Below are 24,514 nucleotides of genomic sequence, written 5' to 3'. Positions count from 1 at the left end.
GCAAATAAGGATAAAAATTGAAATTTTAAAGAGACAATAATTGAAATATCAAATGAAATATTATTTTTTTTCATATATCATTATGAAGGAACAGTTTTAGTATATGACTGAAAGCTATTAATTCAGGTGAAGTGTATGTAAAATTTTCGTTTGTGATCAGAAATTGAGTAAATTTTCCAAAATATGATTGGATTTTAAATAAAGAACCTTCTGTTATTTCTTTATCAAATATTTTTTCAAGAAATTTTCTACAGGAGCAGTTTGCTTTGGTGGACTTCAGCCTGCCTTTGCCCCCAAAGAATTCTTTCTTGGTGCTCTGAGAATGTTTTGTCTGTCAGCGAGTAGAGGTGGATCTCATCAGTGTCAACATGTATAGACCAATAATCCTTGAATTTTCCAAGCTATAAGAAGGGGATTGGTGTGTCGTCTTGTCAAAGGATCAGTGTCCCCAAAGGTCTAATTCTATAAGCTTTTTGGTGTATATTTATTAGTGCTACATTCTACAACTAAAAATTTCACAACCGAAGCCTTGTTTCCCCAAATATAACACCAATCCAGCAAGATATGCTTCTTAAAAAAAGCATCACAGGTCACATAAGTCCCTGCAATTTGCATGTCGTTCTCTCTGTCCTAAGAATAACTGTACATTAACTTATTAGAGACAGTTGCGGAAGTTGGAAAGGAAAGATAGGGCAGAATATCTGTTTGCGTTTAGAGAAACAATTCTGCAGACCAAACATTAAGAAATACTGGCTTAAAGTGTTATTTTACAGATAATTATGCCCCCTTTCTTTTCCTGTTTTGTCTTGTTTAAACTCTGAGTGATTCTGACACTAAAATCTCCCTCTTCCTGTTGCGTTTTATTTTTGCCATGTTGGCCTTGTTTCATGGCTACTAGAAATATTTCAGTAATTTGCTCTCCTTATATTGATAAATCAGACCAGTGTTTTCTGTGACATTTAGCCATTACTTGTTTGTTCTGAATCCCTTTGATCTCATATTTTAATGTCTGTCTAGTTCCCACTGGAATGAATATCTGATTAGCCTACATTGTTTTCATTGGAAAGTAGGGAGTTGTTGTTCTTAACTTCTCTAATCTTTGTTTCTACAGGCCTGTCATCTTTACTTCAGAGTGTTACTGGGAACCCAGTTCCATCCAGCGAAGCTACACCCCAGAGCACTTCAGCTTCCCCTGCTAACACCACAGTCTCTAGCATAAAAGGAAGAAACCTGCCCTCCAATACCCAGTCCTTTATTCCCAAAAGCTTCAACTACTCTCCTAATTCCTCAACTTCTGAAGTCTCGTCAACTTCAGCCAGCAAGGCCTCCATTGGGCAAAGCCCAGGGCTCCCAAGCACTACTTTCAAGCTGCCCTCCAACACTTTGGGGTTCACAGGTAACCACAGTGCTAGCCCTGCTGCACCGCCTACTGAAGTTGCCATGTGCCAATCCTCAGAGGCCTCCAAGCCAAAGCTGGAGTCAGAGTCCACCTCCCCAAGCCTGGAAATGAAGATCCACAACTTCTTAAAAGGTAATCCTGGTTTCAGTGGCTTAAACTTAAACATCCCAATCCTGAGCAGTTTGGGATCCAGTGCTCCAGCAGAAAGCCATCCATCAGACTTCCAGCGTGGCCCTACTAGCACGTCAGTTGACAACATTGATGGAACCCCGGTACGGGATGAACGGAGTGGGACACCCACTCAGGATGAGATGATGGACAAGCCCACGTCCAGCAGTGTGGATACCATGTCCCTGCTTTCTAAGATCATTAGCCCTGGGTCCTCAACACCCAGCAGTACAAGATCACCACCCCCTGGGAGAGAGGAAAGCTTCCCCCGAGAGCTCTCCAGTTCTGTGTCTACGTTTCGGCCCTTTGGCTTGGGCAGTGACTCCCCCTATAAGCAGCCTTCCGATGGAATGGAGAGACCGTCTTCTCTGATGGACTCTTCACAGGAGAAGTTCTATCCAGATACTTCTTTCCAGGAAGATGAAGATTACCGAGATTTCGAGTATTCAGGGCCTCCACCATCTGCCATGATGAACCTAGAGAAGAAACCAGCCAAGTCTATCCTGAAATCAAGCAAGCTTTCTGATACCACTGAGTACCAGCCAATCCTGTCCAGTTACAGCCACAGGGGTCAAGAATTTGGGGTAAAGTCTGCCTTCCCTGCATCTGTGCGGGCCCTCCTGGACTCTAGTGAGAACTGTGGCCGGCTTTCGTCTCCCCCTGGACTGTTCAGTGCCTTCGGCGTCAGAGGGAATGAAGCGGGGTCTGACCGGTCACCATCGCCGAGTAAGAATGATTCATTTTTCACCCCTGACTCCAACCACAATAGCTTGTCTCAGTCTGCCACGGGGCATCTCACTTTGCCACAGAAGCAGTACCCAGACTCTCCTCACCCAGTCCCACATCGGTCCCTTTTCTCTCCGCAGAACACCCTTGCTGCTCCCACGGGCCACCCACCCACGTCAGGCGTGGAGAAAGTCCTGGCCTCTACCATTTCCACCACGTCGACGATTGAGTTTAAGAATATGCTTAAGAATGCCTCACGAAAGCCCTCAGATGATAAACATTTTGGCCAGGCCCCCAACAAGGGCACTTCAAGTGATGGTGTCAGCCTGTCAAACCTCGCCCAGCTGAGCTTGACGGCCGCCGATCAGCAGCAACAAGAAGAGCACTATCGCATAGAGACTCGAGTCTCCTCCTCCTGCTTAGACTTGCCTGACAGTACCGAAGAGAAGGGGGCCCCTATAGAAACCTTGGGTTATCATAATGCATCCAATAGGAGGATGTCAGGGGAGCCGATACAGACTGTAGAGTCCATCCGAGTCCCTGGGAAGGGAAATAGAGGACATGGGCGTGAGGCTTCAAGGGTGGGTTGGTTTGATCTGAGCACCTCAGGAGGCTCCTTTGACAATGGCCCCTCAAGTGCCTCTGAGTTGGCATCCCTTGGGGGTGGGGGCAGCGGAGGCCTCACTGGCTTTAAAACAGCACCATACAAAGAACGAGCACCCCAATTTCAGGAAAGTGTCGGCAGCTTCCGTTCCAACAGTTTCAACTCAACATTTGAGCATCATCTCCCCCCATCCCCCTTGGATCATGGGACACCCTTCCAGAGAGAGCCAGTGGGGCCATCATCTGCCCCACCTGCCCCTCCTAAGGATCATGGTGGTATCTTCTCTCGAGATGCACCTACTCATCTACCCTCTGTGGATCTTTCGAACCCCTTCGCAAAGGAGGCAGCCCTGACCCACGCTGCCCCACCTCCTGGGGAGCACGGTGGAGTTCCTTTCCCCACCCCACCCCCTCCTCCGCCCCCCGGGGAACATAGCAGCAGTGGCGGGAGTGGCGTCCCTTTTTCTGCTCCTCCTCCTCCTCCACCTCCTGGTGACCATTCTGGGGTTGTACCCTTCCCAACCCCACCACTGGCAGAGCACGGAGTGGCGGGGGCCGTGGCAGTATTTCCCAAGGACCATAGTTCCCTCCTTCAGGGGACCCTGGCTGATCATTTCGGGGTGCTCCCAGGACCCAGGGACCATGGGGGCCCCACCCAGCGGGACCTCAACGGCCCCGGCCTTAGCCGTGTGCGCGAGAGCCTGAGCCTGCCTTCCCATTCTTTGGAGCACTTGGGCCCAGCCCATGGAGGAGGAGGTGGGGGAGGCAGCAACAGCAGCAGTGGCCCCCCCTTGGGTCCCTCACACAGAGACGCCATCAACCGGAGTGGTATGATCTTGCGGAGTCCCCGGCCAGACTTCCGGCCTAGGGAGCCTTTTCTCAGCAGAGACCCTTTCCACAGTTTAAAGAGACCCAGGCCACCTTTCGCTAGGGGCCCTCCGTTCTTTGCACCAAAACGCCCATTCTTCCCTCCCAGGTACTGATGGAAACTAAGGGAAAGGCATTTGAACAGTAGAGAGCATTGGAAGTAGGAGTTTGGTTTATTATCATTGTTTTTATTTGTTCTCCCTCCTTTGATCTATTTTTTTCTTTCTTTTTTTATTATGACAAAGGACCTCCCTTCCAAATTAAAAAGTTATATATGCTTACATTTCACTATTCCATCCAGTCCTCCCTCCCACTGCACTTATACCTACCTTTTCCAAGATGTTTGTATTTTAAGGGGGTGGGGGGCAAAGAAACACAACTAAAGCCACTTCATTTGGCTGGGGGTTTGAAGGGTGGGGAGGAAGACAAATCTTATTTTACCCCATCTATTGAAGAGTATTACTACATTTGAAATAAAACTTCCATCAGTACAGATAATACCATGTGCAATGTTGGGATGTTATTTGGGGCTTGGCTTATCAAGTAGTCAATGGAGGGATTCTTGTCCCCTTCTCTGTCCAGCTCAGTCACCTGCTGTAACCAGTGTGGCTGTCTTCTCTGTGTGCTCTGTGGCCTGCTGACAGCCAAGAGATGTTGCAGGGGAGGAAATGTGGGGGACCTCGGACCTGTCAAGTTATTTGGGGGCTTTCTTTTGTTTTAAAAGGCATATTGAAGTTGAGTTCTTGACCTTTCTCCCAAAGTCTAAGCCCTTGTTTTTTAATTCAGCCTCTTCTGAGGTTCTATCAGGCAACAACTTTGAGGAAATACAGACCTCATTTTATCCTAGTAAAGAATTTTCCTCCTCTGAGTAGAAGAAAGGGGGCCAGGTATATTAAAATTAAAGAATAAGTAACTGCAATACAGAGAGTGAGAGAAAGGAGCCATTGATGGTATGATCTGACTTGGCCATCTGTCATAAACATATTTCTGAGGTGGTTTCACATATCTGGAATCAAGCTCTTGCTTCCTGCTTTTTTTTTTCCTTGACTTTTTCTCCCTCAGTTTTCTCGTCTACATTTCTAGTCTAGCCGGAAAGTCACTGTAGTTGACAGTAGATACAGAGGTGCAACTGAAACATTCTCCCAGTTGTTGTTTTTTTTTAAGTAGACATTTTTACCATGGTGCCTCCCTAATGTGACATTTGTTGGTAGTTGTCACCAAAAGTTAACTATGAGGAAAGAGAAATATTTGTCTTTATCTTTCTTTTACCCTTGACCTAGTCCTGTATTCACCCCTCCTCTTGGTATTCTGAAGGAGGAAGTTCAGTAGCATCTTTCTTTATACCTCTTTAGCTCTGTCTTAGTGACAAATGGATGTTATACATATCCTTGCAGACAAATATGAGGACCTGATTAGTTTAAATTTACCCCACTCTATGGATAGCAACCTGTCACATTTCAAGGCTCAAACCTTATCCTCATCTCCCACTCTCAATAGAAAATGTTTATGCCCTTAGTCATTTTACATGAAAAAAAAAAAAAAGTGTTTTTTTTTTTCTCCCTGAACTGAAAAGCTCCTTATTTGTATTTCTACAGCTAGTACTGGGAAAAGACAATCACTGCGCTTTGAGTGTTTAGGGACACTGAAAAGCAAATGTTGCTTTACTACATTTTTTTATTTAGTGTCTTACCCTAAAGTACACACTGGTAGTCTCCAGCCAGATGAGTAAAAGACTATAAAAGGAAATCCTAGCAAGTTTCATATTTTCTTCCAAGTTAGTGTAGAAGTAACTAGGAAGTGTGGGGATTGCTTTGGATTCCCCCGGTGAAGTTTTACAGATGGGAGACCGTGGGCAATATAGTGACAGAAGATGATTCTTTGCCTCAGAATAAGCTTGCCTTGCAGGTAAAAGAGCAGCTCAAACCAGGTGTGCATCATAGTTTGGGTGTTTTTGTGTAATTTATTCCATGTTACTTGTTTGGTTTCTGTGGTTTTCTGTGGTTAGGATCTTGCAAGTCCTCCATCTTCCTAATGCATTTCTGGTCTTAAGCCAGCTGTTCTTTCTTTGACCTTCTCAAGCCTCTCTGCCCTGTAGCTCTCCCTGCATAAAAACGCATGATACCACAACATTTAAGTGGGATGAGATATATAGTGTAGCAAAGCAAAGAAACAATACAGTTATACTGAGTCCTAAAACATTTGTTTAGAGAAAAGTATAAAAGAGTGTGAGGGTGGGGTGGGGGGAGGTAAAGGGAGAAAGTTTTAACTCAAAACTGAAATAGGTTTTTTTTCTTTTGCAGAAAATTAAGTGGGATGTTTTTCATTCTAGAATAAAAGAATGTGAATTCTTTCTGCTGCTCTCGATTAATCTAAAAGTAGCGTTTACTTGAAAAGGCTCTCTGACCATTTGATTTTATCAGAAAATGGGGGGTTGGTCAGCAAAGTGGTTTCCTGAATGTTGGGGCAGGTTAATTGTCCTCAGAAGCATGATAGCTAGTACATGAAAGGGAAGACCTTGTACAGTTATAAAAGATGGACTTTAAGGGTTGGGTTTCTGTGGAGTGTGTTTTGTTTTTTTAAGCCACAAAATCCATTTGTTTCAGGATGGAAATGAGGATTTGTATGTAACTGTCAGCTGTTTGTTAACTTGAAGGACATCTGCCTACGGCAGTCAGTGAAGACAACGATGTGTGTATATATATGTGATATAGTGAAATAAGATAATTCTGGTATTCATAACATGAAACAAAGGGGTTTTATTCTTTCTGTGTCTGTGATTTAAAACTCCGTGCCCATGCTCTGACTTTTGTATTTCAACCTCAGAACAAGATTTTTAAAAAAGCATAGTATAGTGTGTCTTGGCAAGGACATGATTCAGTATGCAAACAGATAATGCGAAGTTGTTACTAAGGTTCTTGGTGCTCACTGTAAAATCACAGACAGAGAATCAGTGGGTACGGCATGAGTACACTGGTACCACTTAAAATTCAGTGATCCAATATCAGAAATTGAGTCCTTAAATATTCTGTAAAAGTTTACCCTTCAGTCAGCTTAGATTCAACCTCTGTCCCTGCTCCCATTTGCCCTCCCAAATTCTGTTGAGAATAAATAGAATTTGGTTTATTTCCAGGGAGGGTAAAATGATAAGAGAATAGGCCTTTCATCCTTTCCAGTCCCAGGAATACAATGTTTGTGATGTATATGGTACAGCAAACCTATCTAGATAATGGGAATATGCTAAAACTCCTAATTGCAGAATATTCACTATCAGTGGTTCATGCAGAAGTAAGCTTCAGCTGTTACTGTTTTGAAGCCGCTGTAAATTACTGCTTTTTCTCCTTTTTGCCTCCCCTCCTTCCCCTCCTTTTTTTGAATGGGCTGGGGTGCCTGTTAAGATTTAAATTAGATATGTTGGATTGATATTCTCACGTGTTCAGTGTGGAAAACAAAATAAGTACATGCTTTAGAGGCAACAACAATGAAATCCTTTTGAAATGTGTATTAATATCATTTAATAAAATAACTAGTTCTAAAGGTTTGACATTTTTCTTTGAGATTTGGGGCTTTGACCAAGGGCCCCTGGCTTCTCTGGTGAATGCAAATAGGAAGGAACTTCTCCAGAAGCTGAAACTGCTGCTTTGAGGAACAGGCCTGTTGTTGGAAAGACCTAAGTTTTCTCCAGCAAAGACCCTACATGACTGTCCAGGGCTGAAGGTGAAACCAGCTACAGGATTGCAGGAAGAAAAGCCTGAATATATCTCTGAAGATACAGTTGTATTTGCTTTTGGTCTAAACGTGCAAGGAGGGTAGAGGGGCTGGTGTGTGTGCACCTGCACAGGTCTGAGGCAAACACACGCCCAAGACCCCCCATCTCAAGCCTGCCTTGCGACTGCTTGCGCTTTCCTCTCTTCCAGCCATTCCTTTTTTTTAAAATCTCTTTGCCCCCAATATTATGTTTTTGTTTTCCTGTTTAATAAAGTATGGTTTCCTTTGTTGTGTGGTTGACTTTTCCCCTCTCTGATCTTGTCCAGCTGTCCGCTTTGACTTCTGCAGTCAATGTCACTGAAGGCATTCTGAGCTTCTTAAGATCTTTATGGCCTTGTGGGTTTTGTTTGGTCCTTTATGGCAGTTCAATTTTGGAAAGGGACAATGGGTGGGGCAAGATCAAGATGTTCAGGAAGTGCTTGGTAATGAAGTGGGTATACCGTATGGATAATAATTTTGTACGTCTTACCAAAAAATTGTATGGTTGTGAGCAAAAAAAGTATTTTTAAAGCAAGCATAAAATTGGGGCAGTGGCAGTCGGGATCCTTCTGGCCAATTCTTTGCCCACATCTACCCTTCTCACGTATTGCCAGTAAGAGAAGCCACACTTAACCTCTCTCTCACCCCATCCCTTTTCATGACCCAGTGAGGCTTAATAAATGTTGGCTAAAGGGGTAAAGAGAGTCATTGCATCTAGACCAGGCCTGGATCCCTGGCAGGGTAGAAGGCCCTAAATAGCAGCCTTGAATATGTGAAACTGCACACATGTCACCAGACACTTCAGAAATAGCACAGTTTAGGAACACACCCAGCAAGTAGGGGTGTACACTGTACTGGCCGCTTCTGGAATCCGGCTCACCCTAACTTCCTGGTCCCCACGTGGGGCCTTGACTTGCCACCTGATTCCTGTCCCCATCCCAAGGAAGCAACAGCTTTTAGAACTCATTGGCCTTTCTGGGCATGTTGAAAATACACAACTTCCACAAAATTGTTTTATTTGGGCCAATATAGTATAGAAGGAATGAGTTGCCCCCTCATGTATGTGGACAGAGTATGTTTTAGGGTATGGAGGCGTTTCTCATACTTGATTATGAGTAAACCGTATAGGCAAGTCTGGTCAGCTGCTGTTCACAGTTGCTGAGTAATAACTGGTTGAGGCTGCAAGAGGGACACCCATGAGATGGCTCTTAAGTAAACATCCTGTTCTCCCCCCATGTAGAAGTAGAAAGAATCACATGTGCTTTAAAGGAAAGGAGCAAGTGCCATGTAAAATAAATTATTTCTGACAAACTAGGGGGTGGGAGAGGACAGAAGAAACAATACTTAAGTTACAAGTTTCAGGGGAACCGGATAAGAAGGCCGAGATCTATTTAGAAACTGATAATTGCAGTTACCTTATGGTTCCATTTTTTACCCCTGTCCTTTTCCTTTATCACTGTGGCAGGAGTCAAAAGTTGAGAACACAGATGTGGGTGGAAGGGCTAGTGAGCAGTGCCAACAGAGGAAACAAATACAGGCTGCAGTTTCTTTGTGTTTGACTCAAAAGGGTGTTGACTAACCCAGCACACCCTGGATCTGCTGGGGTTCTTAGCAAATTAGATGTTCCAACATGCCTTCCTTTCCCTTCCCCATTGGATTCCTTTCTTGAGAATTAAGTCCTTTGTCACTTAATTTGTGGGAAGGAGGAGATAAGACTTGAAACTTCCTACATTTTTCTTGGGGTGTTTCAGTTGGAATGGGTAGAAAGGAGATGGGCAACATCTAGTTTGGTTTCCTCCTCCCCTGGCTAGAAATCCTTTGCACCTACATAAGGCAATACTCAAGGTCTCATGTTTTCTAAGTGGCCAGTCGTTGCCAAGGGCAGTAGCGGTAATAAAGTATTAAGTTGGAATTTTGGATTTTGGGTAGTGGCCATAGTTGTATACTTGTACAGATAATATCTAGGACCTTCCTTCAGGTTACTTAGGTCTTTGTTTTTGTTACTTTATTTCAGCATCCCTTAAGTTGACACTGGCTCCTGTGTTTGGGAGACTTCATATTTTCTTGAACTGACCAACCAGGGTCATTTAAAAGGCATGGTGATGGCTGTATTTCTCTTGAACAGACTCAAGAAATGTCTTAGGAAAGGACAATCTTAGTAGAGACTGTTCAGGGGAGCCCAGGGTTTTATTTTCAGTTTATCCCCATGCTCTGGCTAGGATGTTTCCCCCTCAATTTACTCAGCTAAGTTGGCTGGACTCTCTCTTTGTAGTATGTTTAAAGCAAAGTTAAAGTTTGGCCCCATCCTAGATCTTTATTACTAAGGGGGGGAGGAAATTTTTTTAACCTAACCTCCCACAGCACCTACTGTAGCTTTAGCCACGCTGCTAGTTCTTTGGGCCTCAAAACCACTCGGTGGCAATGAAACAAACCTTTCTTGTCTTTTACCTTCTTACATTTTTCCTTTTTCCCTCAATATCTCTTCTACCGCTTTGGTGTAGGGAAATTTTGCTTCTAAGAATGAAGATTTGGAGGTGTGTGTTGCTCCTGCTAACAAGGGGGAAATGTACTGTACTTTCCATGGAGAGAATTCTTATAAACAGTTAAAAGATGATAAAAACAATACCTCCTCAACCAAAGCTGTAACTAACAAGATGTCTATTCTAAGAGTGGAGTAAAGCTGAGAGTTTCTCAAAGTTGATTCAGGGTCTAGTGTACCCTTTTCTGAGGAGTTCTTTTCCCTAGACTTCTATGAAAACATCTGGTATTATTTCCTAAACTCTTCTTTTTCCTTAACCTTAGACTGGTAGAGGTTATTTGGTAAGATGCCTCTTTGCCTATTTTCTTGGCTTTTTATTACTTTCTCTCCACCCTATTAAAGGCCTCTTAGGGCCCAAAGGCTCCTAGTACTGTGCCCTGGAGAGAAAAAAAAGAGATGAGCTACTAAACATGATGCATGGTGATGATCCTGGTCCCTATGAGACAGCATAACATGTTATAACACTGCTCCTACATTCAGATGGAGTGGGGTTTGAGTTCTTTGAGAGTCATTTTCAACATTTTAAAGGGTAGTAGAAGAAGAAGTAGTAGTAGTTCTTCATTGTAAGAAGAACTACTACTTGTTGGGTTCTCGGAATTCAGTGAGATAGTGAAGCATGGCACTTGGCACATAGGGGTTGTTGAGTAATACTCCGGTGGAAGGGAGGAGCAGTTCTAGCAACAGATATTTTCCCAGCAGGCTAATTGGCTAAAATTCTGAGGCTGAGACGTGCTAGTCACAGATCAGACATTGTGAAGTGATTAATGTGTTGGCCTTCGCTAGCTTACTCTTGCCTGCTTGCTTGCTGGCTTGCTTATGCCACAGGGAGGAATGGAATAACGTGACATTCCTTCCTTCCTCCACTGCAAACCAGATCACATAAGTGATGATGTAGCAGTTGGTTGATTGGCATCCTGTAGCACCCAGCTCAGTGCATCGTGCATAGGCAGTAGTCAGTACATGTTTGAGGGATGAGTGCAGGCAGCTACTGTAACTGTAATTAATCTACTTATCCCACCATCCCTCTACTATCCTCCCAAAGCAGAACGGTTAAAGAAGGTGTGTGTCAGTATACAAGTCCTAAGGGGTTTCAAGTCAGTACAGTGATTGGTATATTCTTAATTACTTACAGAGAAGCTACCATTTTGTTGCATGCAGTGTAACACGTCCCTGTTCCTTTTGGTGCAGAGCCATGGGAAGAGTTCTGCCTGCTGTCACACTTCCTGATTGCCACTTAAAAATTCTCCTAACCTTCTCCCAAACTCACACACATGCAAGTAATCTTCCTCTTCCACACTCTTGTCTATTTCTTTTTGTATTTCAGGGTGTCTAATATACCAGAAGATGGAGCCAAGATCCGGAGTGGTGCCTGTGACTCAGATCAGCTGCTGCCTCCCCAGACAGAACCTCTGGAAACTTAGATTAAACATCTTTCTATGACAGCTCTTCCTCCACAATGCTTGATAACATCACCATTGGAAACTTGAGAACCAACACCAACCATCCCCACCCCCAGGTGAGGGGACTAATGGGAATTACTAAGAACCTCACATCTGTCCCTAAATCCATTTCCCCTCATACTTTACAAATCTGGTTGTGTTTCAATTTTTACTATAGAAAACAAATCAAATACACCTAGTCCTGTATTCTGGATATAGCAGGGAGAGGGCTAAAGGAGAGCTAGGATGGGAATTAGAGGCAGTTTTGGTTGGCAGCAGAGAGCTAAGGTTCTAGGGTCAGGCACTTCTTTCTGAGCTGTTGGGGGAATTGTATTGGGAGTAATTTCTTATTACCAGAGAAAGTCTGTTGTGGTAGAAGAATACGAAACTTGGATTCAGAATCCAGCATCATTTGGTATTAAACCACTTACCTTCTGTGACCTTAAATTCCTCATCTGTAAGTTAAGGGATCTCTAAAGGGCCCTCTTTAAGCACCATGAGTATGAAGGGATGCCAAAGAATGCCCTTTGCGGTTTCTTTGCTCTAGCCCCAAAGTGGTTATATTCATTTATTCTCATAGCTTGTCACTAGTGTTGCCCATTACTATGTACTATGCAATATATTAGACAATATAAAATTAACAATTCAGAATGAGAATTATTATTCCCATTTTATAGATAAGAAAATTGAAGTTCAGAAGTTTATTTTGTTTGGGGGTGTCTGTTTTTGTTGCATTGCCTGGCTTGTGGGCTCTTAGTTCCCTGACCAGTTCCCTGTGGCTTCTGCCATGGAAGAGCGGAGTCTTAACCACTGGACCGCTAGGGAATTCTAGAAGTAAATTACCCAAAAGACACAATTCCCAGGATTTACACTAGATCTGTCTTATCTCAAAGTATATGCTTTTATCTGTTTCCTACCTGCCAGTGAAGGCTATGTAAAAGAAAAAGTATGGTTTAAAAGGAAATGACTACCCTTTCCGATCTCTTCTCTTCCGCTTGCATTTTGGGAAATTTTCCTGCCCTTGTCCTCAAAGCCTCAGGATATCTTACTGCTCTTTTGATCTGAAACTGCAGGTCTCTGAAATTGCCCACGTGTGTAACAGTTTAGGTCTTCCGGTCAGGCGGAATCACCCACACCGCTGCTAGTGCTGCGTGGGGTGTTCCTCTTCGGAGTTCCTGGAGGCGGTCCCAGATTGGAGTGGCAGCTGTAGTAACCAATAGGCATGGATATTGTTGGGCCAGACGTCAATGAGGAATCTGGCGAAGGAGAAGCGGCGATCATTTGAGCATGTAGGACCGGACTGAGGGAAAATGGGGCTGTATCAGAGGTGTCGGCGGCTTCGGTTCCCAGGGTTACACGCCTGCGGGCTGCACACGGTGCGTGAGGTACCCAAAATTTCCGAGCCACATTGGACCCAGCCCAGCGGAACCCCAAAGTGTAGGCTCTTAACCCTGCTTGACACCGTCTGCTCCCGCCCAGAGGCCCCGAACCCGACTACCCTGGCCCTTAGATGCGCCATTGTTTCCCTCCTGTTAGCAGCCTGGGGAGCCTAGAGCTAGCCTAGGGCCCTGTATCACCCAGTGTTTTTAAAGGCCCAGGATTCGGACCACGGGCACTTAAATGTTCTAATTTCGCGCGGTCCCAATCCCAGGAAGGAATGATGGAACCTGTGTTACTTCTTAACATCTTTCCCTCCAGGCAGCTGTGCCGACCCCTCCACACTGGTTGGTAGAGCGGCTTGGCTATTTTGAGGAGCTATGGACTGCTCAGGTAAAGAGGTTAGCAAGCATGACACAGGAGGAACAGCGGACTATTAAGATATCACTTCCTGGAGGTCAGAAAGTCGATGCTGTAGCATGGAAGACAACCCCTTACCAACTAGCCCAGCAGATCAGGTACTAGGCTCATTCTGTACCTACCAGGATAACGCTTCTATCTCTGCTTTCTCTTTCTTAATTGGAGTAGGGAAAAGACTTTGTATGTTTATCCCATCCTCCTCAAGATAGCATTTCCTGCCAATTCCTTTTCAATCTGCATTAGTTTCATAGTCTCTGACCTTCCTCCATTAGGCATGGAGGGTGGAGGGGAATGATAAATTCTATTGCTCCCGTAACCCGTTTCCTCTTTGCAGGTTTGGAGTTGCTAAGAGATTAGTTCCTGTCTTCGCCTTTGGATTGTAACCTTGTCTTTTTCTTTACCTGTATTCCTCACTGCTGAAGTTCAAACCTGGCGGATACTGCAGTGGCTGCTCAAGTCAATGGAGAACCTTATGATCTGGAGCGGCCCTTGGAGACAGATTCTGACCTCCGGTTTCTGACATTCGATTCTGCACAGGGGAAAAAGGTAAGCTTCTTCCTTATCGGGGATACAGTGGCTACTAAACTAAGAGATGTTTATGTGGGCATTTCTAGCGTTTATTTCTCTTGCCACAGTTTCTCCAAGTGCACTTGGGAGGCTTACGGCATATTGCTTGTCTTGACTGGTCCTGGCTAAGCTGGAAACTTAGGATGAAAGTTTTTACTTAGCCTGGGTCTATTAAGCAGTGACCAGTTGTGCTAGTGAAAGGGAGAGAATTAAGTTGAAAATAGATAATATGCCCCATTAGCCCCCCAGCTCTTGAGACCTATATTATAAGTCATCAGTAGCACATTTTTAATTTTAGTGTGGCTTGCACAATTGGGCACATGACCTGGCTTTCCTTCCACTTTTTCATGTCAGCTTAGATGGTATGAAAACTGACTAACCTCCTACTATGCTCTGAAACTGGAAAGCAGTGAGGAGTGGGGCTTACTCTTTTCTGTGCATTGCTTCTAGGGGTCTTCTTTCTTTTATATTCCGTTTTGTTGTTGTCTATTTGTCTTTTACTATTCAGCAGTCACCCCCAAGCTCAGGGGCACATTTTGTGATAGTTATTCATAACTGGTTCACAAAAGCTTTTCTGAGGAGGTCAGAGAGGTAGGGACTAAAGGAGAAGGCTATGAACTCATGAACTCCTTTCTTGTGAACCCAGGTATTCTGGCACTCCAGTACCCATGTCCTGGGGGCAGCAGCTGAACAGCTTTTAGGTGCTGTCCTCTGCCAAGGCCCAAGCACAGAATGTGGCTTTTACCATGATTTCTTCTTAGGAAAGGAACGGTGAGTGATGGAAGGAAGGAGGAGAATAATTCTGGGGTGCTTTTTTTTTTTTTCAGAGATATCACCATAATTTCTTTTTCTTTTTTAGAGGTCTGATTGACAAATACAGTTGTAATTTATTTAAAGTATAGTTATGGTGATTTGATATATGTCTACATTGTAGAAGGATTCTCATAATCAAATTATCACATGCTTTTCTGTATGTATGAGAATGCTTAAGAACTACTTTTAGAGAATTTCAATTATACAATACAGAATTCATCAAGTACAGTCACAGTGTTATATGTTAGTTCTGCAGGCCTTATTCATCTTATAACTGAAAGTTTGTACCTCTTTACTGGGATGGTTTCTGAGGCCTTTTCTGGAGCCTCACGCATGTTCAATTTGGAGGAGAAAGAAAGCTGGGGCCAGGGTCCCTCCGTGCCTCCGCTGTGACACTGGTATCACCGTCTCTATTAGTCCATGTCCTTCCTTATCTAAATCAGCTTGAAACTTACCTTCTATAGCGTTTATGTATTCAACTTTTACTTCATCTCTCATTGCTGTTTCTCTAGTTTTGTTTATCCAGATTGCCTGCATGCAACATTTAATTTCATACCTAGAGCTGTTTTCCTCCAGCCGTAAACTTTGTACCTGATTTCCTATTTGTTTTCCCCTAGTCTCTTTGTCTTTGCCAGTAACTTGATATTTTTGGAGGGCAGGATTTCACCCCCTATCCAGTACCCAGGTGTGTCACCCAGGTGTTGCTCCCTAGCAGACAGAGGCCAGCCAACCATTCTTCATCTCTCCAGGACAGTCAAGGGCTCAGAGCTGCCTGTTTTGGAACGGTTTTGCCAGGAACTTACAGCTGCTGCTCAGCCCTTCCGGAGACTGGAGGCTTCCCGGGCTCAGCTTCGCCAGCTCTTCAAGGTGGGGTGGAGACACACAGGTTTAGGAGAATGATCAAGAGGTGTGAGGGGAGGAGTGGCTCTCTCCAGGATGTCTTTGTGAGAATGAAGGCTTGTCCTCACTCTCCCCTTCTTCCAGGATAACCCCTTTAAGCTTCGCTTGATTGAGGAGAAGGTGACGGGTCCAACAGCAACAGTGTATGGGTGAGAGCTGCTGACACTGAAGGGACAGGGAAAGCTGGGGATGCGCTAAGGAAGGCCAGGGCTGGCGTGAGGGAAAGAAGAGAGGTCATCTGGTGCTCCCAAAAGAAATGGGCATTGGTTTTTATCTCTCACTGCTCTCTCCGTGGAGTAGATCTTTGCATCTCTTTCTGTCAGCTAAATACCCTGAGAGGGAGAAACTTAGAAGCTCAAGAATTTGGAAACCACTCACTGGCCCCTTCTTTCTCCCAGGTGTGGCATGCTGGTTGATCTGTGCAGGGGCCCCCACCTTCGGCATACTGGACAGATTGGAGGCCTGAAACTGCTGTCGGTCAGTCATGAGGACTGGGTTAGGTTGAGATTCCTGTGTTTTCAGTCGAGTGAGTTGAGGAAGGGGAAGGTGATTCTCAGCCCCTTCTCTGCTCTGATAGCTAAGGGAGGAATCTGGAAGGAGAGAGAAACTTTGTCTCTGCCTTCTAGAAATTTCCCATCTAGTGACAGATACTCAACACCCTGCCAGGGCCCAGAAGCCAATTCAAATTCTGTAGTCGGACATTACCACCAAGGGAGATGGCAAAGGAGGGCATAAACAGACTGGACAGGGTCATTAGGGAAGACTCATGAGGAGAGAGCAGGTGTGGAACACCATTTGACAGGCACAGAGAGAATATTCTTTTAAGTCAGAGGCCTGCCCTTTATAAAAAGACTGCTCCTGGGCAAGGTGAACTATCAGTTGGAGTAGGAGCAGGAAGCAGGGAGTGAGGGGACAGGCAGATAGGTAGAGCAAAAGCCCTGGACTGAAAACCTAGGCATCTGCTCTGAGTTCTGTCTCTGCCACTGATAAGTATATGGCCTTGGGTAAATCTTGCCCATGATCCCCAGCTGTAAAGTGAGGCTGTTAATTGCTGTCCTGCCAGTAGGGCCATATCATAGACACAAAACCAACTAACACAAGAGAAAGTGTTTGAGGACAAGTTAAAAGTACTATAAAATGCAAGCCATTTCTTATTAGTACTGTAGTTCAAGGAACGAGAAGCAGAGGCGTTTGAATTTCATGAATCCAGGAACAGCATGGGAGATGGGGTTTTCTCATGACTGTATGGGAGCTTGATAAGGGGATGGATGGACTTAATATTTGACCAGTGCTTAGGGTTACTTCCCTGTGCCATTGTTGATTAGAAGGGGAAGGAAGGAAGTACAGGATTGCTGGTAAGATAGTGCTGGTGAGAATGCAGAGGTGACAAGATACAGTTAGAGTTGAGCAGTACATGTGTAGAAACCAAGGCCCAGGTACCTCCAGGGTGCTAAATGTGGCAGGGGTTGTCTGGAGGATGGGGTGGGCATCCTGCTGCTGGTGATGGTTGGAAAAGTGGTGAGAGAGATGAGATGGGATTGTTGTCAAGTGGGTACCTCTGATGCTTGTTCCCAGAGTATCATCTGAGGATTGAAGGAGGTTGGGTGGGTGCCTTCAGTCCTCATCTTCCCTTTGACTCCCTCTGTCCTCCCACAGAACTCATCATCAGTGTGGAAATTTCCAGACGCCCCAGAGACACTGCAGAGAGTGTCCGGCATTTCCTTCCCAACTGCAGAGGAGCTGAGGGCCTGGGAAGAATGGAGGGAGGAAGCAGAGTTACGGGACCACCGGCGCATTGGGAAGGTATAGAGAGAGACTGGGGGAGTGGGGGCAGAGGAGGTGGTGATGATAAGGGTTGCAGAGCAAGGAGGGAACCTGATCTGTGAAGTTGGGATCAAATTCAGAATCCCACAAACTGAGCAACTCTGTCAAGTAATCTCTTCTGGGTTTTCAAGCCCTGCTTTCACTTTGAAGTGACATTGCTGATTCCAACTCCAGGAACAGGAGCTCTTCTTCTTCCATGAACTGAGCCCCGGGAGCTGCTTCTTCCTGCCTCGAGGGACAAGGGTGTATAATGCACTGGTGGCTTTTATCAAGGTAAGGAGGACCCATGTTCAGGGGGAGGATGACTGGAGGGGGACTGAGGGCCTAGAAGAATCCAACTGTTAAAAGAGAGGGATTAGAAGTTTGAACATTAATACCATAGAGTGCATGTGTGCTAAGTCACTTCAGTTGTGTCTGACTCTGCAGCCCCAGGTACTATAGCGCACCAGGCTCCTTTGTCCATGGAATTTCCCAGACAAGAATACTGGAGTGGGTTACTATTTCCTTTTCCAGGGGATCTTCCCAACCCAGGGACTGAACCCACATCTCTTTTGTCTCCTGCATCAGCAGCGGGTTCTTTACCACTAGCGCCACCTCGAATGATAGAGTGCAAGTGACCTTAATCAAGAACAGCACGTCTACTGTGGGGAGTGTAGAGAGGGGGTGTGGTAATTACCAGGTATAGCTGTGATCAGCATGACTTGAGGGCCCGGAGAGCCACACAGCTGCCACCCTGCCTCCTTTCCTCCCCAGTCACTCTGGTCTCCCATGTCTTCATCTCTGCAGGCTGAGTACACCCGCCGCGGTTTCTCAGAAGTGAAAACCCCCACGTTGTTTTCTGCGAAGCTCTGGGAGCTGTCAGGGCACTGGGAGCATTATCGGGAAGACATGTTTGCCCTGCAGCCACCAGGCCTGGACAGGCCTTCCAGCTCTCAGAGCGACCACTCTGCCAGCCCCCACACAGACACACTCGCCCTCAAGCCCATGAACTGCCCTGCACATTGGTGAGCTGGAAGCCAGGAGACCTGGTTTCTTCTGGGGCTAGGCCTAGGCAGCCTGTTTGCTAAATATTAATAGAAGGCACCTTGGAATAGTGTTGGAACCCTGAATTTGAGTCTTGAATCTGCCCTCTATCTCCCCATGTGAATTTGGGGAAATCATTGTACCTCCCTAAGCCTCAGTCTCATCATGAGTAAAATAGCAAGGGTTTGGAGCTGCTGTCTCAGGTTCCTTTTTCAGTTCAATGTCTGTCACAGAACAGGGGTACAGGAAGTGATGTCTTATTGTTACTGAGAAATTCACTTGAGAACCAGGCAAAATTAACAGGACTCAGCAGGAGACAGGGTGAGGCCCGAGAGGGCGTAAGCTGATGGTGCAAAGAAGGGAAGTAGACCGGGCGGGGGAGCAGGCCTCAGGGGTTAGTATTCCCTGTGGCCCTGACTCTTCTCCACCCCAACCTCAGCCTAATGTTCGCCCACCGGCCCAGATCCTGGCGAGAGCTGCCCCTGCGACTGGCCGACTTCGGGGCCCTGCACCGGGCTGAGGCCTCTGGCAGCCTGGGTGGCCTGACCCGGCTTCGGTGCTTCCAGCAGGATGACGCCCACATCTTCTGTGCACCGGATCAGGTGGCCCTTCCCCAGCTCCACTGAAGCAGTCTAAACCACCTTTCATTCTCCTTGTGAAGTGCCAACATTCCTGACCCTCAGCTGCCCCCTTTATATAAGTCAGCTGCATTCTATCTCCAACTTTCCTCAATGTTTTTGCTTTCTTTCCCCCAAACTACCACCCTGACCCCAGAGCTCTAGCTGTCACGCAGCTCACCTACCCTTATTCCTCCAGCTGGAAGCAGAGATCCGAGGCTGTCTTGATTTCCTCCACTCTGTCTACACCATCCTTGGCTTTTCCTTCCACATGGCACTGTCTACCCGGCCATCTGGCTTCCTGGGAGAGCCTTGCCTTTGGGACCAGGCCGAGCAGGTGAGCGAGTCGTAGGGAAGCAGAGGCGGATAAAGCAGTCTAATGGAAGGGGAGGGGAGGTGGGAATCAGGGTCCCTGGTAGAGGCAGGTGCCAAGAGGGTCATTGCGGGGGCTAGTGGGATATGTTGCTTGTTAAGTCTAAGGCGACATATTTCTTCTCTTGTCTCCTTCTCTCTAAAGGTCCTGCAGCAGGCCCTAGAAGAATTTGGAGCACCGTGGGATATCAGCCCTGGAGATGGTGCATTCTATGGGCCTAAGGTAAGCTGGGCACCCAGATAAGAGTCTTACTTACTCATCTTCTGGTTTTGTTTTATTAAATGTTTAATAGATACGGAAGAATGTGTTTAAACTTGTGTAGGATGTAAAGAAGAGCAATACATTTCCTGCCCTCATGGAACTTAGGTCTGGTGAAGCTTCTGGGAGGTAAAGAAGGCATTTTCAGCACCATGGGATCAGTACTGTGTAGGTACTAAGGGAGCATGTTACTCTGGAGGGTCAGAAAAGGTTTCCTGTAGGAATCTCTTTCTAATCTGAAAAGTAATTGTTGGTTAAGTAAAAAGATGTCTCAGGAGGGAACATTGTAGGCAGGGGCTGGGTCGAGGAGTGACATGGCAGGTTGAAAGAGGTGAAAGAAATCAGTGAAAAAAAGCCCTGAGAAGGGCCTGCTGGATATAGTGAAAAAGCTGTTAGGTTTGTTTGTTTGCTTGTTTAATAAAATTTGGCTGCACTGAGTCTTGGTTACTGCATGAGCATTTTCTCTAGTTGTAGCAATCAGAGGCTCTTCTTCATTGCCGTGTGCAGGCTTCTCACTGCAGTGGCTTCTCTTATTGCAGAGCACAAGCTCTAGGCACATGGGCTTTAGTAGTTGAGGTTTGCAGGCTCAGTAACTCGGGTGCACAGGTTTAGTTGCTCCTAGGCCTGTGGGATCTTCCAGAATCAGGAATCGAACCTGTTTCCCCACTCTGGCAGGTGGAATCTCAACCCACTGGACCACCAGGGGATCCCCAAGGCTGTTAGGTTTTGAGGGGCCATTTTCCAGTAAAATGGGGATGGGGGTTGGAATCAGAAGTGAATAAATGAATATAACTCTTTCAAAAACATTGGCTGTAGGGAATTTCCTAATGGTCCAGTGGTTAGGACTCGGCACTTTCACAGCTGAGGGCCCAAGTTCAATCCCTGGTTGGGGAACTAAGATCCCACAAGCCACACGTGGTGTGGCCAAAGCAAACAAATCTTAAAGATCATTGGCTTTTATAAAGGCAAAGGAGAGTAGCTGTCAGATCCAAAGAGGTGTTGCTTGAGGATGTTTAAATGCTGTGATGAGAGGGAGCCTGTTTGGGTCGGGAGAAGTTGAAGTTGTAGAAGGGGTTTCAGTAGAGGGACATTTGTGAGATGTCGTAAGGGATGGGATCCAGAGCCCTCCATAGACAGGACCCCTGTGCCTTTGTTTAGGAGATAGGCGGAAAGGCTGGGGTAGGTGCGAGGAAATGTATAGATGTGGTGACAGAAGCTGAGACATTTTTCCTTTCTCATGCTGTCAGTTACTGGAATTCTCCACAAGGTTGGAGGCAGGAACATTTGCTGAGATGGGAGTGGGGAAGAGGAGAGTTGTTATGAGGGAGCTAAAGAAGGGAAATGAGGAGAAAGCTTGAGCATCCCTGAGGAGAACAGGGCACAGAGCTGGTTAGGCTAGCCCGTGGATTGCTGGCAACAGCATGGCTTCTGTTGAGGTTCACAGCAGCCTCTGGCATCAGTGTTTCTGCATCTGTAGTATGTGGTATGCTGGGCAACGCAGAGCAGCTCTGTTGCAGGGCCAGGCAGGTGGGCAGCGAGGATGCTACCAAGGTGGAGTTTGTCATGTGGATGTGACAGAAGAACAATGATACCAGGGAACTAGAAGAGTGGTTATAGCTTCATGGAGAGAGAAATGGGGGCGGGAAGAGCCGAGGGGCCTATGAGTGTGAAGAAAAGTGAGTTAAGGAGCTGAGAAATTGAAGAGTCATTATAGGAATAATTGTCAGACCTGGAAGGACAGGATACAGGAATCAGAGCAGGTGTCTGATGGATTGTTTCAGAGGCGTAGCCATTCTGGGAGATGATGGGATGAAGGTCATGGCCACAGTGTGGGCTCGGGTGAAGGTCTCTGAGATGAGAGAAACTCATGGAATTGAGAGGCCAGGGTGAAGCTGGGCCATTCATGTGAATGTTGACGTCCCCTAATGTTACATCACTATTAAATGGAAAGAGCCACTGCCAGAGTCTCCAGGGAGTGACATGGAGCAGGATGCCGTGGGTGATATGTCTTCTCCACACAGCCCGGGATGTGGGTAGATAGAGGGGGCGGATGTGCAGTGGAGTGCACTGGCTCTAGTTTCTCGCGTGTCCTCCCTTCTGCCTTCTCCAGATTGATGTGCACGTCCGCGATGCCCTCGGTCGACCCCATCAGTGTGGGACAATCCAGCTTGATTTCCAGCTGCCCCTGAGATTTGACCTCCAGTACAAGGGGTATGGCACCTTATCCTCTCACCTTTCCCCTCGGCTCACGGAGTAGGTGGAGGCCCACTTCCCTTTCTACCCTTAAAACTTAGCCACATCCTCTACACCCTCCCTTGGCGGGGTTGAAGATTTCTTGGAAACTGGAAGGTAATCTTGGGTGCTCATTTTGTGATGCTTCTCCATTCCGTCCACCCCCATCTCCCTCCAAGGCAGTTGGGGGCCCTAGAGCGTCCAGTCCTCATTCATCGCGCTGTGCTCGGTTCCGTGGAAAGGATGTTGGGAGTGCTGGCAGAGAGCTGTGGGGGGAAATGGTGAGACCTTTGACCCCGATTCCTGTCTGTTCTGGCCCTCAAACCAGGCAGTGCGTGCTCCAGATCCTGGTCCCCTTCAGACTCCAGCTTCTGTTTCCTTCTAGAATCTGCCCTCTGCAGCCACACTTGGGGTCCATGCCAGGATAAATAATTTGCCTTCCTCTCTTCTCTCAATCAGGCCACTGTGGCTGTCCCCGTTCCAGGTGGTGGTCATCCCTGTGGGGACGGAGCAGGAGGAATATGCCAGAGAGGTGAGGATGGGGGTCGACCCAGGCCTAATAGAGAGGCCCGGGACGAGCAGTGGGAATTGCTGCATGCTGGGAATTCCACATCTGAAAACTGAGCTAATCCCGCCTTGCCTGGAGATTTGTGAAAATTAAACAAGTCAGTAAATGTTAGACAATAAGGTGCATGGCACAAAAGGGGCCTTGGATGAATGTTGTTCTTATTTTTCGTTTCTAGAGAAAAGTAAGGATAATGGACAGTACTAGAGCCGAGCAGCTGGTTGGTGGCGCAGAGTGGTGTCTAGAAACAGGCAGAGTCCAGGGAGGCTTGGCTGCAGGATGAAGCAGACAAGGAAGCTGTGGGGGCGGCAGAGGGGCCTCAATGTAGAGAGTGAAGAGGGTTCGTCCCTGAGACCCAGAGAGCCTGGAGGCAGAGGAAGGAGGAGCAGGTGGGGGAGCTTGAGGAAAACTGGCATTGGGGTATTCTACCTCCTCAGCCTTCCGTTAAATCAGGTTCCTATCAATGACCCTCTACCCCAGGCACAGCAGAGCCTGCGAGCTGCGGGACTGGTTGGTGACCTGGACGCTGACTCAGGACTGACCCTCAGCCGGAGAATCCGCCGGGCTCAGCTCGCACACTACAATTTTCAGTTTGGTAAGACCCGGTCATCACAGCCCCATGGCCCTATACTCTTCCACCCGGCCTGTATGTTCTTTCCTGTATGTCAGGCCTGGTCATTTGCACATTTGGGTAATTTGCGGCTCATGACCCGAGCTGGGCAGGAGCCAGGATTCAGCTCAACTGAGCCATTGGGGCCTAGGCTCTTGCACCTCCTGGCCTGCGCCTCTGACCCTCAGGACGGTTTTCTGCTGGCCTGCACCCTAACTCTTGATGTCTGTCAGGTTAATTAGTCAAGGGAGCATCAGACAGAAAGGGACAGGAAGGGCTAATAAGACGTTAATTAGTTAGTTTTATTTATTCTAGACCTAGGTGGAGTCAGCCCTGAGGGATGAGAAAAAGGGCCATAAGGGGAAAAGTCTAAGCCAACCTTGTGCCTTTTTTCATTTTTCCAAGATTCAGAGCTCTGTCTTGAAGGTAAGAAGTTGAGATTTCTCAGCCAGATTACCTGATTTTCTAGTTTTGCACACCCACTCATCTTGCCAGTCTTGGCACAAGCTACGCCATGACCCACCCCATGGACTTACCTACGTGTCTCCCACCCTGCCACCCTCCCCTTTCTCTAGTGTACATGCACACACACAGACACTTTTCTCTCTGGATCTGCTTCTTGATCTGTTTGTCTTTCTTTGGCTGACCATACTGCCTCTCACCCCTGGGCTCCTGAGTGGAAGTGATAAGGCATGTAAGAAAATGTCTGGAATCTTTCAGGAAGACCAGGGAACTGGAGAGCGAGAGATAGCTAAATATATCCTTTCCCGGAACCGTGTCTGAGCTCTGCTTTTCCTAAAGATTTCTGCACAGCAAAAGGAGGATATCCTCTCCTTTTGGATACACTTGCCCTAAGATTCCCAGACCTCCCTCTTCCTGCAGTGGTTGGCCAGAGAGAGCAGAGTAAGAGAACAGTGAACATTCGGACTCGAGATAATCGTCGACTTGGAGAACGGGACTTGGCCGAGGCTGTACAGCGGTTACTGGAGCTACAGGACACCAGGGTCCCAAATGCTGAAGAAATTTTCTGAGCATTTGTATATAGATGTGGAAAAGACCTGCAGGAGCCCCCAGCCCGCCTTAACATGGGGGAGCCCAACCTAACTGACAGGACTGGAGTCCCTCAGACTCAGAACTCCTGTGAAGGCGTGAATCTACTTCATGAAGAGATTTGGTCTGGGAGAAGCTGTAGCTGTTTGGATGTGAGGAGAGTGAAACTAAAAATAATAAACTTGGGGAACTTCCCTGGTGGTCCAGTGGTTAAGACTTTGTGCTTCCAATGCAGGGGCTTGGGTTCAATCCCTGGTCAGGGAACTAAGATCTCACATGCTGTATGGTACAGCCAAAAAATTAAAAAAATAAAAATAAAAACAGTAAACTTGAAGCTAGTGGTGTATGTCTTCATCTCTGATTCCTGACAGGGACATGAAAGGGAATTTGACTCTGTCTC

At 46.5% G+C, this 24,514-nt stretch overlaps 2 protein-coding genes across 9 annotated transcripts in view; both read left to right on the top strand.

The window, feature by feature from the left end:
• Positions 1–4,684, top strand: part of RPRD2 (regulation of nuclear pre-mRNA domain containing 2) — a 92,383-nt gene extending 87,699 nt beyond the window's left edge. For 3 of the 5 annotated variants that reach the window (XM_027534490.1, XM_027534474.1, XM_027534500.1), the window contains one exon: positions 1,112–4,263. In XM_027534490.1, coding sequence (XP_027390291.1) covers positions 1,112–3,879 — 2,768 coding nt within the window. In that variant the 3' untranslated portion in view covers positions 3,880–4,263. Of the gene's footprint in view, positions 1–1,111 lie in introns of all 5 variants that reach the window. The other 2 variants (XM_027534505.1, XM_027534483.1) reach the window with 2 other exon arrangements.
• Positions 4,415–24,448, top strand: TARS2 (threonyl-tRNA synthetase 2, mitochondrial). 4 transcript variants are annotated; one of them, XM_027534553.1, is made up of 19 exons: positions 4,415–5,690; positions 11,371–11,562; positions 13,184–13,380; positions 13,705–13,828; positions 14,496–14,620; positions 15,412–15,529; positions 15,647–15,711; positions 15,961–16,039; positions 17,219–17,365; positions 17,561–17,659; positions 18,173–18,390; positions 18,849–19,011; positions 19,226–19,363; positions 19,544–19,621; positions 21,768–21,868; positions 22,069–22,170; positions 22,349–22,421; positions 22,935–23,049; positions 23,947–24,448. In XM_027534553.1, the coding sequence occupies exons 2-19, from the start codon at positions 11,503–11,505 to the stop codon at positions 24,093–24,095; spliced, it is 2,151 nt and encodes a 716-aa protein (XP_027390354.1). In that variant the 5' UTR covers positions 4,415–5,690; positions 11,371–11,502; the 3' UTR covers positions 24,096–24,448. The 4 variants fall into 4 exon arrangements, 3 of the variants coding, with proteins under 3 accessions (XP_027390354.1, XP_027390363.1, XP_027390347.1); XM_027534546.1 differs by lacking the exons at positions 4,415–5,690; positions 11,371–11,562 and adding an exon at positions 11,606–12,861; XR_003509732.1 differs by lacking the exons at positions 4,415–5,690; positions 11,371–11,562; positions 23,947–24,448 and adding an exon at positions 11,601–12,861 and having other exon boundaries at positions 22,073–22,170.
• Positions 24,449–24,514: the final 66 nt, after the last annotated feature.

The sequence above is a fragment of the Bos indicus x Bos taurus genome, chromosome 3, assembly GCF_003369695.1.
Source record: "Bos indicus x Bos taurus breed Angus x Brahman F1 hybrid chromosome 3, Bos_hybrid_MaternalHap_v2.0, whole genome shotgun sequence".
NCBI lineage: Eukaryota > Metazoa > Chordata > Mammalia > Artiodactyla > Bovidae > Bos > Bos indicus x Bos taurus.
The sequence above is the reverse complement of the archived record's forward strand: the minus strand, read 5'-3'. Positions and strand labels throughout refer to the sequence as shown.